This window comes from Gymnoscopelus braueri (assembly GCF_963280865.1).
Source record: "Gymnoscopelus braueri genome assembly, chromosome: 13".
NCBI classification, from domain to species: Eukaryota; Metazoa; Chordata; class Actinopteri; order Myctophiformes; family Myctophidae; genus Gymnoscopelus; species Gymnoscopelus braueri.
Genome location: NC_137615.1, coordinates 51157580 through 51177113, shown reverse-complemented (window position 1 = coordinate 51177113; position 19534 = coordinate 51157580). Strand labels below are relative to the sequence as shown.

At 40.5% G+C, this 19534-nt stretch overlaps 1 protein-coding gene across 1 annotated transcript; it reads right to left on the bottom strand.

Annotated features, from left to right (window-relative positions):
- st6galnac2 (ST6 (alpha-N-acetyl-neuraminyl-2,3-beta-galactosyl-1,3)-N-acetylgalactosaminide alpha-2,6-sialyltransferase 2) lies at positions 1-9070 on the bottom strand (the record flags this gene model as incomplete). Its single annotated transcript, XM_080448407.1, has 8 exons — positions 8987-9070; positions 8309-8480; positions 6922-7084; positions 4645-4783; positions 4009-4112; positions 2751-2831; positions 1472-1574; positions 1-180 (listed from the first exon to the last, which is right to left on the bottom strand). Exons 1-8 carry the CDS (start codon positions 8987-8989, stop codon positions 1-3), a joined length of 945 nt encoding a protein of 314 aa, XP_080304533.1. The 5' UTR covers positions 8990-9070.
- Between the last annotated feature and the right edge of the window lie 10464 nt (positions 9071-19534).

Sequence of the window (19534 nt, the reverse complement as noted above, 5' to 3'; positions counted from 1 at the left end):
TCAGCTCCCCCCTGCCCTCTTGTACAAGCGGAGGACTTGTTTGTGGTCCAGGACGTCCCACAGCCAGCTCTCCATCTTCATGTCATGGTTGGCGAAGAAAACCAGAGGCCTCTTCACAGAGTCATAGTAGTGGTCCGAAAAGTCTGCGTAGTTGCTGGTTATGAAACCATAAGCAGACACCTACAGGAAGATAGATAGATGTGGGTGTAGAACAGTGGTTTTAGTAGAACTAGTAGTGTAGACTGACCCGGGGGCCAGTTGCACCACCTCACACTAAGTTCAAACTTAGCCTAGTTATAGCTTAAATGGCTTTAAAAAAGCCATTTAACCCATTTAGCCGGGAAAGTATCTGTGTCATTTTAGATTTATTTGGCTATTCAACCGCCGCGCTATGAGCTTGTAGATCTGCTATTTTTTTTTAAAATTCGAACATTTGTATACATTTGTTTGTAAATATATTCAAAGATTTGCACACATTTTCACAATACAAAAAAAATAGCAGATCTACAAGCTCATAGCGCGGCACTCGGTGCCGCGCTATGAGCTTTTATATCTGCTATTTTTGAATAGCCAAATCAATCTAAAACTAGAAAAAGTGCTCCTCGGAGCACAAGTCTCCGCCAGGTCAGGTACGTTATTGTGGCCTCCTGGTGGTGCTATAATAGGCCAATGTGAAAAGGGTGCCATTTATTCTTAGGTCTTTCACGGCAATCAGACATTGCATTCATGATTTGAGGCATTTTGTTCCAAAAATGTGTTTTGCTAAATTAGACCTGCTGGTGGCGCTATAACAGGCCAATGTGAAAAGGGTGGCATTTCTTCCTCGGCCTAGTGGGAATGTGTGTGTGAAAATTCACGGAAATCGCAAGCTGCGTGCATAGTTTGAGGCTTTTTGTTCAAAACGGACCAATCCTGCAAACTTTGGAAGCCAACCATAGGCAATGAGGATGGAATATGGGAAATCGGACAGATTCGTGTTGATCACATGACTATAGAGATACTGTGTACCGATTTGCGTGACGTTTGGATAAAATCTGTAGGAGTAATGTAAAAAAAAAGGGTTTTGCACAAATCGGCCTCCTGGTGGCGCTATAACAGGCCCATGTGAAAATTGGGGCAGAGGTTCTGAATTGGCATCCAGGGAGTGTGTGTGCACAGTTTCGGAGCGACCGGGCCAACGGTGCCAGAGATTAGCTGCTAACACACAGACAGGACACACGGACGGACGGACGGATGGACGGACGGACGGACGGACGGACGGACGGACGGACGGACGGACGGACGGACGGACGGACGGACGGACAGGGGTGAAAACATACTCTCTCGCCATGCCTTTCGGCCTGGCGGAGACAATGACAGAGATGCGTCCCTGGATTGAATGGGTTAATAACTAGGCTAAGTTTGTGTGAGTGTGAGGTGGTGCAACTGACTCCAGGTCACTATAGTAAAACTAGTAGTGTAAAAGACTGACCTGGTCACAGGTGTGCAGGGCCATCATCAGCATCAGTGCTCCAGTGCTGGGCATGTACAGGTGGCCTGTCCTGCTGTACCTCTGTAGGGGAGACTTCAGGAACCTCGGGAGGATCAAGAGGATGCATAAATATTGTCGCTGTCCCTTATGTTTTTTCATAAATTAACTATTTTATACTTTTGTAGTATGACATTGTTGCACAAAAGTAGCTAAAACAGTGTGTTACGTCTGTCTGTGGGTTTTGTAAATATTTAACCAAAGAAAAGTATTAAAGGGGTGTAAAAGTGACATTCTTTTTTCATATCGGATATTATCTACCTGTCTCTCCAGCTATTTAGTAAACGTAAAATACCCTTTTCAGGTCAGGATACCAATTTTATCCAATCAGGAGAGATATTTCATACCTCTCATAGGATAAACAAGATAGAAAATGGAATTTAAAAAATGAGCAGATATATTAAGATGATAAAGTTTGTGCTGCTCTCTCTCTCCTGATTTGATAAAATGTGTATCCCGACCTGAAAATGTATTTTCTGTTTATTAAAGATCGCTGGAGAGACAGTCCCCTGTTACTGAACAAACACTCTATACTCAAAAGCTTGTGACTACATTAGCTTCATTGGAGCAGGCTCTGTTTTCCATTTCCTCAATATTCCACCCAACAGTGACAATTGGGGGGGGGGGGGGGGGGGGCAGATCTGGCAGATCTACAAGCTACAAGCTTGTAGATCGGCTATTTTCAAATGGCCGAAATGTAGAACTGAGGTGGTTGGTTAATGTATGTTTTGTGATAATAATCAAAATCTACAAAGTAACTAATATCTAGTTTTCAAATAATTGTAGTGGAGTAAAAGTATAATATTTATTGAGTAGAAGTAAAAGTACTGAAAATTGGAAAAATACCTCAACATTGTACTTGAGTAAATGTACTTAATTACTTACTGATTTTACACAATATTTATCTGTGGAACCGAGTCAAACTAAATGTAATGCCTCAATTCCTACAATTCCAAGTGCTTGTCAGGGTGGGGGGTCCTCAGTTCAAATATGATTATTTTGGGGGGGTCACGGCCTGAAAATGTTGAGAACCACTGCATTAGAGTATAGCTATGTGTCCTTCTGTCATGTCTGTCTCTCCACCCCCCCCTCTCTCTCTCTCTCTCTCTCTCTCTCTCTCTCTCTCTCTCTCTCTCTCTCTCTCTCTCTCTCTCTCTCTCTCTCTCTCTCTCTCTCTCTCTCTCTCTCCCTCTCTCTAATATTGACCACAGCTGTTCTTTACCTTTGTGTCACATATGTAATAAAATCTGGGTGGATCATCTTGAAGTACTCAGGAGGTTTATACCCAAAATACCTCCAGGGCCTGTTGGAAGGAAACAGCCTGGTTACATAACAATGTAGGAATATAGAGTACTGAAGTCCCGACGTCACTCGTTCATCCCCTGGGTCGTAAAGTCATTTCTCTATGGAGAATAACATTGGGTCATTTTAGAATTGTCTCATATAAGAATTGTGGTCCAAAAATAAACAAACTGTCCCGGCGATATTGTCAGGGAGGTGGCTCTGTATCGTTTATGATAGTCAGTCAGTCACTAATATTTGATACAGTCTGTTTCTGGCGAAAATGTATCTAAATCGGCGGTGGTAACATTAGCGTTTTCTCGCCGTCAGTTGATGCTTCATATCCATATGAGTCAAACCACTGGGATCATTTGTTTATTTTTGGAACACAGTTATTATTTGGTGCGATATTAAACAAGTCTACAAAAACATGTAGTAACCCTGTTCACTATAACGCCTCCACGAGGCGCCTGATGGAGGGGAAGGGAACTGGTTGGAATAACGTGTTCCTTCCACGCACTACGTCCTACCAGGGAAACTCTCCCCTGTCAGGTGACAAGAAGGTCAGTTGGCTCTCATGCATTGAAGGAGGCATGAGCTCGGCCCTGGCCTCCCTAGGCTGGTGAGGGGAGTGTAGTGCCCAGGATCACTTAGAAAATTGTCAAAGGGTGAAAAATAAGGGTTACAAAATCGTGGGATAAAAAAGAATAGTAAAAAGAAAAAAAAAGTCTATGGGAATTCTGCATGGGGAAATAAACCACGACCCAGGTAGGATGAGTAAATTATGTCAGACTTCGGTGCAATAGCACTAAGAAACAAGGCACAAGGCCTGGAAGGAAGCAAGAAAAAAAAAATCATCATCATCATCATCATCATAATACAGAGCAAGAGTGTGAAATCAATGAATATCTATTTGGCAAAATATAGAAGTATACAAATCAATGTCTTGACGTGTGTAATTGTTCCAAACTTTACTAGGGATACACTGCCATCTACAGGCCACAAGGGACAACTACACAACACAAATCCTGTATACTTAGATGACCCAGGGCTTTATACTTTCCCTTCTCCTTGCCGATCTATACAAGCTTGTAGATTTGATAATTTTATTTCACCCCAGAATACTATGTTCATGTGGTAAAAAAAAAGGAACATTACTGAAATTGGTGACAGTTTACACCCATGATGAATGGCCTCACCTGTCCCCAGCGTCTTCACCAGAGGTGACAGTGAGGCCCTGAAGAGCAGCTGTCATCATCACGTAGTCTCTGAGGTTTGAGGGGATGAAGATGTATCGCACTTCCTGCATGTTGACATGGAAAGACCATCTGACCCAATGACTCGGTTTGGTGAAGAAAAAAACATTAATAATAATAATAATTCACAATGTTCCGATAACACCACTTAAGGCAGTGGCTCTCAAAGTGGGATCCGGGGACCCCCAGGGGTCCATGAGGGGGTAAAAATATGTTAATACCTTGTATAGCATCAAAATCAGTTTTACCACTTTAAACCTATATACAAAGGCTATTACTCCTGCCGTATAATTACACATACATATGTCATCAGATAAGTCAAATAATAGCCGATACAGCATATAGCAATGCCCCCATACAATATTTGTGTAGATAGTTTGAAAATAGTAGATCTAGAAGCTCAGCTAATCTCAAATAGCTCAATGGTTAAAGTGATTAAACTAATGTTGATGTTATGTCAACTAAACTTGCTGGGGACCCCCTGGAACCCCCCCTGGAACCCTCTTAACCCCCCAACTCTGAGAACCACTAATATATGGGCCAAACCCATACATGGGTGTGGCTCTGGAATGGACGTACGGGCCCTTGTGGAACCTTGGTGAATCCCTCCATGTGGTATAACATGAGTGAATGTTTCATTGTGTTGGTGGTGAAACCATAGAAGGACGTCTTTGTCCCCACGTCCTCTTCAAAGGCCTTGGTCACAGCCCCGTTAACTCTAAAAAAAAAGAACACATTTTAGTTATCAATATGCTTAAAGCTGCACTGTTGTACCCCAGATTTGAACCCAGGTTGTGCAAGTGCTGATACTTTTTACCACTGAGCTAATAGACCCTGCCTGCTTGCTTGCTCAGGGGTGAATTTGGTGTCAAACCAGAAACAGGACTGTGTCAAAGGTCATGTCAAACTTAGACACAAGAGCAGGGAGACCAAATACAACTTATAAGACGTATAAGAAATGATGGTGGAGTATTATGGAGTATTATGGTGGAGTATTAACATACTCCACTATACAGATCGACCAAAATACATTTGTATTCAGAAAAAAAACTTACATTACATAACTTACATGCTTTATGGTTCATTTATACTTGAATTTATAGATACAAAATATATAATAGATTATAAGATCATTATATTTGCAAAAACAAAAGTGTTGACGCAAACGCATCGACACATTTTATACCCATTTTATACTCAAGGATGAGCTGGTTAGAATTTGGTGGTCAAAGGTCAAAGTCACTGCGACATTCACTGCATATACTGTACATACTAGTGCTGGTATGTGCCTAACTACAGACTAAATCATGGCTGCCCATCACACTACTACTGTCTCTACACCAGGGCTCCTATACCTCAAGGAACTAGTCTCCCTACAACCCTCGACCCGCAACCTCCGCTCAAACACCAACCTCCTCAAAACCCAAAAGGCCAAACTACGTACCTTGGGCGCCCGGGCTTTCTGCTCGGCCGCCCCCAAACTGTGGAATGCCCTCCCTGTCCACCTGAGAGCACCACAGTCAGTTGAGCTCTTTTAAGAGAGGACTAAAGACCTACCTTTTTAACAAAGATTTTTTTTTAGCTACACTGGTTTTACCCCTAGGCTTAATGCCCCCATGTTTTAATTGTTTTGTTTTAGTTTCTCAGATGTTTTTAATGGTGTAATGTTTCTTTTTATGCAACTGCCTATTGTAGCACTTTGAGACTTTTCAAATGTAAAGATCCATTATAAAATCCATTATTAAATGGACCGTTATGTCCTTATGGAACCAAATGGTAAGTGTCCATCATAAATACTGATGATTTTACACTGTATTTTACACTGATTGGGGGCCACAAAAAACGGGCCACGTGGTGCCTCACGCCCAGGTCTCTCTCCTCCTTCTCTCCCTCTAGGGTTGCAATTAGCTCTGGTCCAGAGCTAGGTTGCAATGAAATGCAGCTGTTTATGCCGTACTTATACAGATGTATTCTCAGAGAGGCAGATTTGGCTTAAATCTTTCATATGGTTTGTTGTAACATTAACATGCTGACAAAGATAAATGGTCATACGACATCTAAGCCAAAACGTAGATCATATGTCCAGATTAAGCAGTGTTTTGGTACTGAGCCCTATGTCAAATCCTTTTTACCCAGAAACCAGCAGTGATTGTGTGCTCAGCTGAGAACTGGTATTCTGCCTCTTGCTATTGAGGTAGGTTGGTTCTCAGCTGTGGCAGAAGAGAAAAGAATAATTATGCAATGTATGTGACCTGAAAGATGTCGAAAATGAATTCCATTTGATATTTTATTGTACTCTGTATGACGATTTGAGGGTTCCTTTATCTGATGTAATGCCATGACATGTACAGTATGAAGCTTGAGTGTTTTAGTTAATTATTCATTTGATCATTCTTTGTGAATTATCATGTCGGTTCATTATCAGGGACGTGCTGGCCACTGGGAAATGTGGGACAATTCCAGAAAGGCCTCTCCATTCCAGGCCAACCAGGCCGGCTGTTTTTTTTTAAACGGCCGAAATTAAGTAAAAAATCCGGTGCGCGGCCATTGGCCGCGCAATTTACGGGCCTCTCTATCTGAGATTCCCAGGCTGAATTAGGGGCCCAGCACGTCCCTGTGTCAAATGAAATGTAAAAGTGTCCTGTAAGTCCATATGGGCTGGGCTTCCTTCCAGCATGACACTTTAACACAAAAATAAATCTATCAAAAAATGTAGAAGCGGTTATGATCGCTTAATTTTAAATGGGGGTCTGTGGCCTAACTCATATCAAACTGGGGGCCCTTATAATGAAAAAGGTACATAGTACATAAAGACTAAATCATGGCCGTCTATGAAACATTGTAATATGTACCTACCTAAAGACTACATCATGGCTGTCTATGGCGTGTCCTTGCTTGGACCCCCTGAGGATGCCACCGTTGCCGACCACCGCACAGCGCACACACTGCTCCTGTAGGGGGCGCTCAAACAGAACACTACTGACAGAGCTGTTCAGAAGGGCCAGGCTGGATCGAACAACTGAAAACATCACAGAAAAACACAAAGACAAACTTGAAGTTTGAGTTTACCATTCAGAGACATAAAGAACATTGGGCCCGATTCACTAAGCTGGTCGTAACTATCAGTGTAAATAACGTGTAAATAAAGTGACTAAAGGAGGGTGTATTTTCTCTAAGCACAAAAGGGGTGTGTAAATCCATGATATGTGCGGATCACAGTTGTTCCTCATTGCCTGAAGGTCAGAGGTGTGTTCATATGGAAGATTCTTTGCATTGCTCCACACCCCCATTTAAGACCATAAAGCTGTTTACACTCAAAATATGGGTGTAAACAGCCTAGTGTATCGGGCCCATTGGTTTTAGTTATCAGTGGTTCTCAACCTGTGGGCCGGGGCCAACCGCTGGGCCGTGAGGATATTGCAAGTGGGGCCCCCACATGATTTTTTGGGGGTCCCCAGATGACAGTAAAGTGACAGTTTAAGGACTTTTTAATACAAAAAAAAAGAAGAAATTATATGAAAAAAGACCATTACTGTAATCAACAAACTGTTCTATAAAAACTGGTCAAACATTGGCCAAAATAATCTAAGAAAGCTAACAACGCGAGGCATCGTGAGCTTGTAGATCGGCTATTTTCATAATATTTATCCGTGGAACCGAGTCAAACTAAATGTAAAAGGTTGAGAACTACTGGTATAGATGATATAAAAATCATATCAAAAGATACATAGATAGAACGATACAAAAACAAACTAGAAAAAGTGCTCCTCGCCTTATTATATATTATGGCTTCTTGGTGGCGCTATAATAGGCCAATGTGAAAAGGTTGGCATTTCTTCCTCTGCCTAGTGGGAATGTGTGTGCAAAAGTTCACAGAAATTGCATGATGCGTTCATGATTTGAGGCATTTTGTTCCAAACGAACCAATCCTGCAAACTTTGGAAGTCAATATTAGCCAATCAGGATGGAATATCAAGAATCGGACAGATCCGTGTTGATCACATGACTATAGAGATACTGTGTACCGATTTGCGTGAAAAAATGGTCACACTGTTATCTTTGAAACCTTGAAAAATGAGTTGTCATTGTGTTAAATAGGAACTTTATAGTATTTTTATCCAAGCCGGATTCGATTGATTCATCACCAAAATAAACACGCTCTGAAAATGCTCTGAAGGCCAGACAAGGTTGAAAACCACTGGTACCATTCAGAGACAAAGAGCATTGGGTTTTGAGTGTATACCGTTCACAGACATGCCCTTCCACCCATAGGGAGGTGCGTGGTTGCCCAGTCTCTGCCAGGCAGACTTGTAGAAGCTTCCAGCCCACTGCAGGACGGGCACTGAGAAGTTGAAGTGTCGTCTCAACTGCTGATCCCTGCGTACTGCCTTCCTCAAAGAGCAGCGTCCTTCTGTCTGAAGAAGAGGAGAGAGGTCCATCAGGTCAATACTTTATGCACGTGTGTCATTGGCAGCTTTTAGAATTGTTGTTTGTTTGCGGGGCGCCGATGGCCTAGTGGTTGGGTCGTATGTCTTCTAAACAACAGTTTAAAAAACGTAGAACTAATGTTGCTATAATATCAGTGGCCCTCAAACTTCTTTCATGTCAGGGACCACCCAAAATGATATGTATTTGGCCACGGACCGCCATCTCAAAATATGTTGTTCCAGAGACCCCCTCAGAAGCGAAGATTTGAGTTACAAATGTTAGCTTTAAAAAATATATCATTCAAAGATTTGCACACATTTTCAAGTTTTTTCAAAAATAGCAGATCTACAAGCTCATAGCACGGCACTCGTTGTCACGGTATGAGCTTGTATCTGCTATTTTTGAATAGCCAAAGTATAAAAATAATGGTTATAGTGGTTACACAGATGTATTCCCGGTCTTAATGGGTTGACAGAAATCTTAACCACCCTACCATGTGCTGTTGTGTTGCTGTGGTGAGCTTCCAAACACTCTCTCCTTCAACATCCTCAGTCCAACTGCTGCCAAAGGCATTCTGCTGACTCAAAGTGGAGAATAACTAGCATGTTATTTGGAGATGAGAGATGCTGATAATCAATGCTAGTTATAACCAGTGATGGAAGAAGTACTCCGATGTGTTTTACTTAAGTAAAAGCAGAAATACCACAATACAAAATTACTCTGTTTACACGTAAAAGTCCTGTATTAAAATCTTTCCAATACAAAAAAAGTATGGCATCAAAGTACCAAACGTAAAAGTACTCAGACATTTAAGATTGGTCAAATGTTTTGGAAAATAGCAGATCTGCAAACTGAATTCACGATGTGACATGTTGAGAGGCTGTTGGAGATGTTTTTAAGACAACGTAGCCTATAAAATAGAGCTTAAGTCACACATGGGCAACTGGCGGCCCATTTTTCACTATTCCGCAGGTTAATATCGGAATACTGATATATTATTGATTTCAGCTGTTCCAATTCCAAGCATGCAAACATGACCCGCTTTAATTACTTCAGTCTGACTCTACAGTATATAAGTAGCTTAATGACTAGTATTAAAATGTTATTTTCCAATGTATTTGTATTTAAGTTCATAAAGTTAACATAAGTATAACTAAATGCATTTGAAATTAAATAAAAATGTTACTTTTCAGGATTCCAATTTAAGAATTGCTAAAACAATTTCAGGTTTCCAATTCAAATAGAAAAAATCACACCCTGTGTGAAGTGGGCGGTGTCTTCACAATCACAATACTGAATGGAGTCGATCAATCATGTACAAAGGATAAATACATTTATTGAAACACTCTTTATGATGGACAAAACCATAACTTGAAAAAAACCAAATTTTGGTTTTTTTCAAGTTATGGTTGCTTATATAGGGCTATGCACATGTGTCATGTGACACTGGCCAATCACAGTCCTGAATAGGCTGTGATTGGCCAATCACAGCGCAGGATAATTCTACTAATTTCCTGGGCCCAGATCACAGTGCAGGAAAATGTACATTTTTCCAAATCTCACTTATAGGGGCGGTTTCACCGCCCAAAAATAGCAGATTTGAGCTTGTGGATCTGCTATTTTTGCTACTTTTGTGTGGCCCCCTGGAGTGAGTGTGGAATCATCAAAGTTGCCCACCCCTGGCTTAAGTGGTGTTAATGGGTGTTTTGTAATAATAATCTAAATATACAAAGAAACCTGTAATTAAGTTTTCAAATAATTGTAGTGGAGTAGAAAGTACAATATTTGCCTCTGAGATTTACGTTGGTAGAAGTATATATGGCACCATTTCTCCCATTGCGGGCTATGGACAGTTCAGAAACCTGCCTACCAATGACATCATCGATGGGGATTCCAGACTAAACTGCAGGCTGTAGATTCAGAAAATTACAGCCTTTTTCTCTTGGAAAGTTAGCATGCTGAAATAGAAGCCATTGTTCTTGCATTAATAAAAAAGAAAAATAGTTGAAATCTTGTTTAACCCATCAAGACGAAGTAAGAAGTATCTGTGTCATTTTAGATTTATTTGTATCTGTGTCATTTTATCTGCTATTTTTGAAAAATCTTGAACATTTGTGCAAATCTTTGAATATATATATATATTTTTAAAGCGAACATTCTAACTCAAATCTTTGCTTCTGGGGGATTCTAAAAATGTCTTCTAAAAAACTTATGTTGCTTTAATATCAGTGGTTCTCAAACTTTTTCTGTTCCAGGCACAGAAGCAAAGATTTGAGTACAAAATGTTCGCTTTAAAAATATATGTATATTCAAAGATGTTTTACGATAAAAATAAATAAATAGCAGATCTACGAGCTCTTTGTAGATCTGCTATTTTTAGCCAAAGAAATCTAAAATGACACAGATGCTTTCCCTGTCTTAATGGGTTAAATTAAATAATCTACCCTCAGAGGAGGGCAGACAGGGAGCAGACATCTGTATTGGTCTTGGATGTTGTCAATGATTTACCAATATTGCACCTTCAAAACTCCACAGGAAGTTTTATTTGAGGCTATTCCATACTTGTATACAGAGATCACCTGAGAAGCAGCTGACTTTCAAGGTTTACGTTCTCCTGTAAGCAGGGTTGGATTAACTGGGGGGATGGAAGGCAGTGGTGGACAAAGAAGCTAGCCAGCCTCTGCTTCATTTTCACATTGTGCCAGAGAGGCCATACGTTTTGTAACAGCTTGAAATCTCTGGGTGCATTCCTTATCCCTATAGCATGCTATGGCTTTGTTTGGAAAACGTCTTGTAATTCAAGTGCAATAGGCTCTATGCACAGCAGCCATAGTGTGAAGAAATTCACAGGTGTTGCAAATGATACTAATGAAGGCGCTGTTCCATTCTGGTCAAACAGAGTCAGGGTGCTGATATTGTACATATTGGCTCACTGGAAACACTCTGCTACATAGATATATATAAAGGCTGATGGCTCAAGGGGTCGTCGCAAGCGTAGCTCAACCGCGGCCATCTTGCAACAGTCATTCATAACATTATGTCTATGGTGCATGTACTTTGAAATAACCATAGCGTGCTCAATTTTCACCCGATTTTCAAAATTACATTAACTATGCAGTAACATAAATACAACACAAATTTACAACACACCAAACCGTTTGAAAATCGGATGAAAATTGAGCACGCTATGGTTATTTCAAAGTATATGCACCATAGACATAATGTTATGAATGACCGTCCCAAGATGGCCGCCATGTGGCAACGTCGTACTCCATTGGCCAGCAGCGTGGGTGAGTCATCTAGCCTTTATATATATCTATGCTCTGCTACACCAGTGGTTCTAAAATGGGTTTCCAAAGGGACCCTTACGGGTGTGTAACTCTGAGAGTGTACAAATGAAGTACAGTGTGCTACACTAAATGGAACAGAGCCTTCATTAGTATCATTGGTAACACAGTCTGTGAAGGAAGTGATAATATGGCTGCTGTGCATAGAGGCTATTACAGCTCTGAAATACATTCCCTTGGTGGCCAGTGAAATCACCTATACAGTACAGAACACGACTGTAACAGGAGGCCAAATATTGGTAAGCTGAGAACTGCTGCAAACGCAAACTGTTTGACCCACAAACCTGAGTGAGTGCAGTGCACCATGTCCTGTAGCTATACCTGCATGTCCCACTGTTGTCATGACAACAGGACCACCCCCCAACGGACGGACGTACACACGCACGCACACACGCACACACACACACACGCACACACACGTAAGTCTCTAGACTTACGTGTGTGTGCGTGTGTGTGTGTGTGCGTCATTAAGTACATAAAAGTTATGGATTGCAGCTTTACATTTTGAGCACACTTGACTGTACCAGACTCAATTTATTATTTAATGTCTATACAATAGCAGAGTGTGAGCTAGATCCAGTGGTGTAAAGTAACAGTAACGTGTAAGTATATGTAATGAAGTACTGTACAATCTTGAGTTTTTTATTTTTTTACTGGAGTATTTCCAATTTTCGGCTTTTACTTCTAGTACATCTCAGAGACAGATACCAGGTACTTTTACTTCACTACAATTATTTGAAAGATTTTGAATATTATTACAAAACAGACATTAACCACGTCAACCCTATATACTTTGGCTATTTGAAAATAGCCGATCTACAAGCTCACAACGCGTCGCAATGTTTATTGATGAACTTGTGAAATGGGACATTCTGTATAATGAGCACTTTTACTTTAGAAATGTTAAGTATATTTTGACGGCAATACTTTTGTACTCTTACTCAAGTATATTTTGAACACCGGACTTTTACTTGCAACAGAGTATTTCTACATTGTGGTATATTGTTACTTTTACTTAAGAAAAAAGTATCGGTACTTCTTCCACCACTGGCTAGATGTACCACTAGTCTATGATCATTTACAGACTATATAGGTCACTTACCTGTGAGAAAGGTCGAAGCCAGTGTTACTGTGGTATTGACCGTACATAATAGTCAATATAAAACAAATAGTAACACCCAGTAAAATGAGCTTCATGAAAGCTGTTCTCATTATTCTTGCCGTCTGAAGGGAGTGACAAAACATTTGTCATAATCTCATGTAGTTTTTTGTCTTCGGTGCAGTTCACTGTTCAAGTGAACACAATGAATGAAGTTCACAACCAGACAAGTGTCACTGAGACACTTAGATCAGGTGACACTTTTTACAACTGTGTCAACACTCTATTCCAGTCCTTCCAGTGTCTGACTTATGTGTCTGATATACTGTATGTATATGTGTGTGTGTGTGTGTGTGTGTGTGTGTGTGTGTGTGTGTGTGTGTGTGTGTGTGTGTGTGTGTGTGTGTGTGTGTGTGTGTGTGTGTGTGTGTGTGTGTGTGTGTATATATAAAAAGAAGAAATATAGGAAGAAGAAGAAATATAGTTGAATGAATGCATTAACTGCTAAAGTTTTCCCCCACACCCTTAGTTTAGGACACAGCTGTGTATGTCTGTGAGCATGCATGCACAGTGGTATGTAAACACAGGTTCACAACGTCTAGATGGTGTTGATAACTACCTGGCTAGGGCAGTTCTGCTTGTTGTTTTCAGTTGTGAATGTTACTATTTGGTAAACAATGTTTTATGTGGCTCACAAGTACACAGGACCACAATGGAAACAAGCTCTTAGGGCTCTTTTTTTGTGTTATCCTTTTAGCACCATTGTATAATCGTACCACTGTACTATTTGCAAACTGTTAATAAAGTATTCAATCTATCAAAGAAAGGACCCCCACATTAATGTGTATTTGGCCACGGACCCCCATTTGAAAAAGGTTTCGTGCCAGGGGCCCCCAAGAGACGATTTGCGTTCAAACTATATAAAAGATAAGAGGTTCCCTCATGTGCATGTCAAATTATTGTATTTCTTCACAGACCCCCATCTGAATTAATAAATATATATGGTGAAAATAGCCGATCTACAAGCTCACAGTGAGCTTGTAGATCTGCTATTTTCAAATAGCCAATGTACTGTAGTATAGGTTTAAACTTTAAGTGCTAATGCACATAGCCTAGTCGCCTCTTTGGGGCTTGTTTTCATAGAACTGGCTGCTAATTTCTCTCACAACACCTGGCAACGACACCCGTTTTGCCGTTTCCTCCGTCTACATGGAGACGGGACATGGAGTGTTGTCGAAGATTTCCACCCTTAAAGATGGTTTCACTTAGTTGCGGATTCAAGCCCCGCAAACACCATTCCCGAGTAAACGGACGGCACATCTGATACTTTATTTTGGCGTTTTCTGTAAAGGCCGTTGTCGTGTAAACGGCACCTCACAGTGACGGGTCCAGCAGGCCAGGAATTTCGTCATTTTAGGGGCAAGGCCACTTGGCCTTTGGTGTTGTACATTTTTTGAGGGCACAAGGGTCAAATGCCAGGGCAGGAAGGCCATCAAATAAAACAATGATTTTTAAGTCCACGGAAATAAATCATTTAACTTCAAGGATGATTCAATTTGAACAGAACAGTATGTTTTGTCCATACCGTCATGCTGAAAAGTGGCCCACAATTATACACCACCAGGGAACACAGCCCCGCCTATACCTTAGTGTGTGGGTTCTGATTGGATCTCTGACCCATCAATAAGTGCACTCATGGTTCGCCCCAAGGATAACCATGACAATTTAACAACCTTACCAGCGGCCTTCTGGAAGCAGTACAAAGTTCTTTTAGGTCTGGGGATCTTAGTATAATTTGAGAGTCAATTGGAATTTACTTTAAAAAAAAAGGCAATTATTTTTTATTTTCTTGTCCACTAAAAAAATCATGAAAATGCTATTTTTTTTTTAATGATTTTGTGATTAGTGACAATAATTAAACTCATCCACATTTAAAAAGTCCTGAAACTGTGTTGTTTGTTAGTAAATACTACCTAGTGCGGATGATCTTTGAAACTAGCCGATCTACAAGCTCATAATGCCTCACAATGTCAGCTTTCCAAAGGGGGCCCGCCTCCAAATACAAATCAGTTTGTGGGTCCTTGGCATGAAAAGGTTTAAATACCAATAGTTTACAGAGTGTAACAAAATATGTCCATACAAGTTAGGCTACGGTTCAAATGGATTATAATAATGCTGAGTAGATGTTCAAAGGTTGGTATCGATTATGAATTTGGAATCTAAAAAAATAATTTGCCATTATGCCTCTGATCCAAAACATATTCTGCACATTTTCAATAATGAAAAAGGCTGGCATGATGGCATATCATCTTAACATCCAACAAACACTTTCAAATCTTTAATGAATTGTATTCACATATACCAGTAGGCGAACAGTTTTACGTTCTTAACATGATTGCACAGAATAACTTGATCGTTGTGAGCTAGTAGATCTATTTCTGAAAAAATGCTGCCATATTGGAAATAAATTGGGCCTCTTCCTTACTGCCTTCAGACTCACAGGTCTTACACATTATACTAATGAAGACTCTGTTGCATTTAGTGTAGCACAGTGGTTTTAATTTCAAGAATCCCCATAACTCTGAGAGTGTTCCCGTAAGGGTCCTTTTGGTTCCATTTGTACACTCAGAGTTACACACCCGTAAGGATCGCGTAGGGTCCATTTGGAATCCCCTCAAGGAACCATGAGACCCACTTTGAGACCCACTAGTGTAGCAGAGTGTTTCCAGTGAGCCAACATGCACAATAGCAGCACTGACTCTGTTTGACCAGAATAGGGCATAGCAGTGCCCTATTTTGTGGTTCCACACAAATTCACTCCATAATTTTTTCCCATAGAGTTTTCCAAAGATATTTATATCAATTATCTTAAGCCTAGAATCAAGCCATCCGGGCTCCTGATGAATCATGACCACAAAACATTTGATGCTGTGGGAAAAGATTGTGAATATTTAATTACATGATATACTACAGCCATTCAGAGTTTAGCCTCAGGGGCCACCATAGGACAGCTGCAATGTCACTTCCTCATTGGCAATCAGTGGCAGTATTTAAATGCCCTGCAGTATACCAAACATTATGCTGCATTGTCGTTTCCCTGCCTGGGTGAGTAACATGACGCATGGATGTTGTTTGACGCATTGTGCGATTGTAGATCTGCTCTTTTTAAGGTTTTCATGCATTTTAGACATGATGAAAGGGGACATTAAGATGATTGGCTGAATGTGCAACATTGTTTTCTCACTTAACAGTTAACAAACCAACATACAGTATAAGTGTATACAGGGTAAGTGTATACAGGGTAAGTGTATACAGGGTATCTGCACATTTCTAAAGTTACAATTTAAGGTCTTTTAAGACCTTTTTAACACCAAATTGGCCAAAGTGTCAAATATTACGTAAGAAAGAGGCAAACACTGTGAAAATAGCCGATCTACGCCTCACAACGCCTTGCAGTGTGAGGCGTTGTGAGCTTGCTTATCGGCTATTTTCACAATATCTATCTGGGGAACCGAGTCAAGCTAAATGTAATGCCTCAACTCCTACAATAACGAGTGCTTGTCAGGGTTGGGGGTTCCCAGTTCAAATATGATTATTTTGGGGGGTCGCGGCCTGAAAAGTATAGGAAACCTTGCAATAGAGTTCATAGTAGTTGCAGTTCTAGTATTAACCCTTTAAGACCGGGAACGCATCTGAGTGTCATTTTCAGATTTCTTTGGCTATTCAAAAATAGTAGATATAGAGGCTCATGGCACGGCACCGAGTGCCAGTGGCGCCGGCACCTGTTTAATTAAAGGACACTGTGTGTCCCCCCCCCCCCACTATCAGTCCAGAACTGGCTTTTTAAAAAATATATATATAAATAATAAAATCAGTCCAGTCCCCCACACCTCGTGACCAGCGCGAGGCTAACCGAATTATCCCCCCCAAAAATCAACAAACCCACCCGAAATAACCCCCCAAAAATCTAAATCTATCTACCGATCTACAAGATACTTTTTTTTGTATCTTGTAGATCGGCTATTTTCACTTGTAACAGGGTATTTCTGCATTGCGGTATTGATACTTTTACTTAAGTAAAACATTGATTTGAGTACTTTCCCCCCCCACAGTTAGTGTTATCATATCTCTAGTAACAACTATAAACATTTACACAAGCCTTTAGCCTACTTACAATGGCAGAGGCTTAGATAAAAAAATAATACAAAATCTAACTAGTTCCACATTTACCAGTAGCTACTGGTTCTCAAAGTGGGGTCCAGGCACCCCTAGTTGTCCTTAAAGCGGTTCTAAATGGCCCTTTTTCGAGGTCTGTACAAATGGACCCGTGGGCGTGGCAGCCCTAAGGTCAATTAAGGACTGAACTTTACAGCTGGTGCATTTCTGTGCTAGTTTCTTTGAAAGCACTCATATAGTTCATTTTGTGCTCTAGGGCAGTGGTTCTCAAACATTTTCATATCAAGGACCCCTAAATGAATATCTGTAAATATTTTTGTGCCAGGGGCTGTGCCAAGATTGGTGTTTAAAATGTTTCAAAAATATTCCTCAAATTTTTTCAAGATTATTTTGAAAATGGCAGATCTACAAGCTCGCAACACGTGGCAAAGCAACATGTTGTCAGCTTGTAGATCGGCTATTTTCAAATAGCCATGTATTAAAGCGGTTAAATAGATATTTATTAATTTGTTCGGGGGCCCCCTCCATGACCCCTGGGGCTCCCCAAACCCCACTTTTGAAAACCAATGGACTAGGGTTCATGACATTTAATATGATTTCACGCTGGCAAAGCGGCTCTCTGATAAATGCTTGTGCGTTTTAGAAGTAGATTTAACTACTTAAACCCCCATATGGGTATAACCGGAGTCCCTCAGGGCTCAATACTAGTGTGTTTTTGTTATTGTGGGGAAAGCTTTTGCTGAAAATAGCCAATCGACAAGCTCACAATGTGACTCGCCGCGTTGTATCTTGTGGATCTGCTATTTTCAGCGAAAGCTCTCCCCACAATGCAGATGCTGGGGTTTAAGTGGTTAAGCTAACATAAGCATGAAGCACGTTATCCCAGCAGATAATAACTTTAAACACTTTGAATCTGGCACCCCTGTTTTAGGGCGGAGAAAGAGATGGGGGGGGGGTAATTTACACACACACACACACACACACACACACACACACACACACACACACACACACACCTGATTCTAGTCTGCACATAGTACTGAATAACTGTAATGGCATTTTTTGTTTACACACCGTCACAGACATATGCCCACTTAAATGTACATTTGCATGCCTTGAAAATATGCTTATACATGCATATCATTCTTTGTATTAGATTTGTGTATGACCCATACCCATTGAGCACCCCAAAGCTTGCCTTGCTATGACTAATGCCCACACAATACTTCTTTCTTTACATCCCTACTCGTTTGGTATTGTAAATTATTTATGTTGCTATCGTTTTGAATTGTGACTGTTGTGGGACGCAACCAAAGAACATGACTCTTGTGTCTTCATATTATGATCAATGTAACAAGTCAAAATCTTGAATCATTCTTTAAACTATCAATTTCTGTTTGCAGAGATGGAATCTCAGGAGGCTGAGGCTGTGAAGCCACGTGTAAGTCATGGAACGGGTTTTATCTCTCAAAGCCCATCTTGTTGTCAACAGTTAGGGCGAGGCGATATGACTTCAAATATGAGAATATAAATGATATCACGATTATTTCAAACTTTTGCGCTGACTACGGTTAATGAACTATATCATTTTTAAAGGGTGAAAATAGCTCGCGACACGCTGTGAGCTTGTAGATCAGCTATTTTCACAATTTTTTTTATGCCACTTGTGCAATGAACTGAAGATGGCAATCTTCAGATAGATGATCTACAAGCTTGCGTCACAAGCTTGTAGAACAGCCATTTTCGATGCACATGGCGTACAACCAAGTATCGGGCATAACCCTAACTAACCCATATGGCTGGTACAGTTATATTTAAGTTATTTTAAGATGACAGTAGGGGGTTCCCGCCCTAAATGGGTTAAGTGATTCATTAATGCATATTTCTCCATCCCCAGTGTTGCACTACGTGCAAAAAAATTATCTGCTATTTTTTAATATGAAAGACATCTAAATTGACATGCATGCGTTTCCAGATTGAATTAATGTGAAGAAAGAAGAGAACGGTACGTCTGTTGAAAGCTAGAAGGAAGGCTACAAATAACTCTGTAAAACTGGTGTGCATTCAGTTAAATGGCATATATTGTCTAAAACCTACGCATCATAAGCGTGTACGTAACTTCTGAATATGCAACTCATCAAACCTTAAAGGAATGGGGGGGGGGGGCAGGGGGCATACAAATCAAATGAGGGTTGGACCTGCCTGATAGTTGAGGTGTGTGTGTGTGTGTGTGTGTGTGTGTGTACCTAATGATAAAATGGCTACGGGAGTGTATACCATTTATTACTCAGAATATAGAGCTATTTGTATCACTTATTTTAACAAATATTATCACTATTTTTAAACCAAGGTTTTTTCTTTGTCTCCCATTGCCCTGTCTCCTTATCAGAGCATGAAATAAAGCGGCTGCAGCATCAGC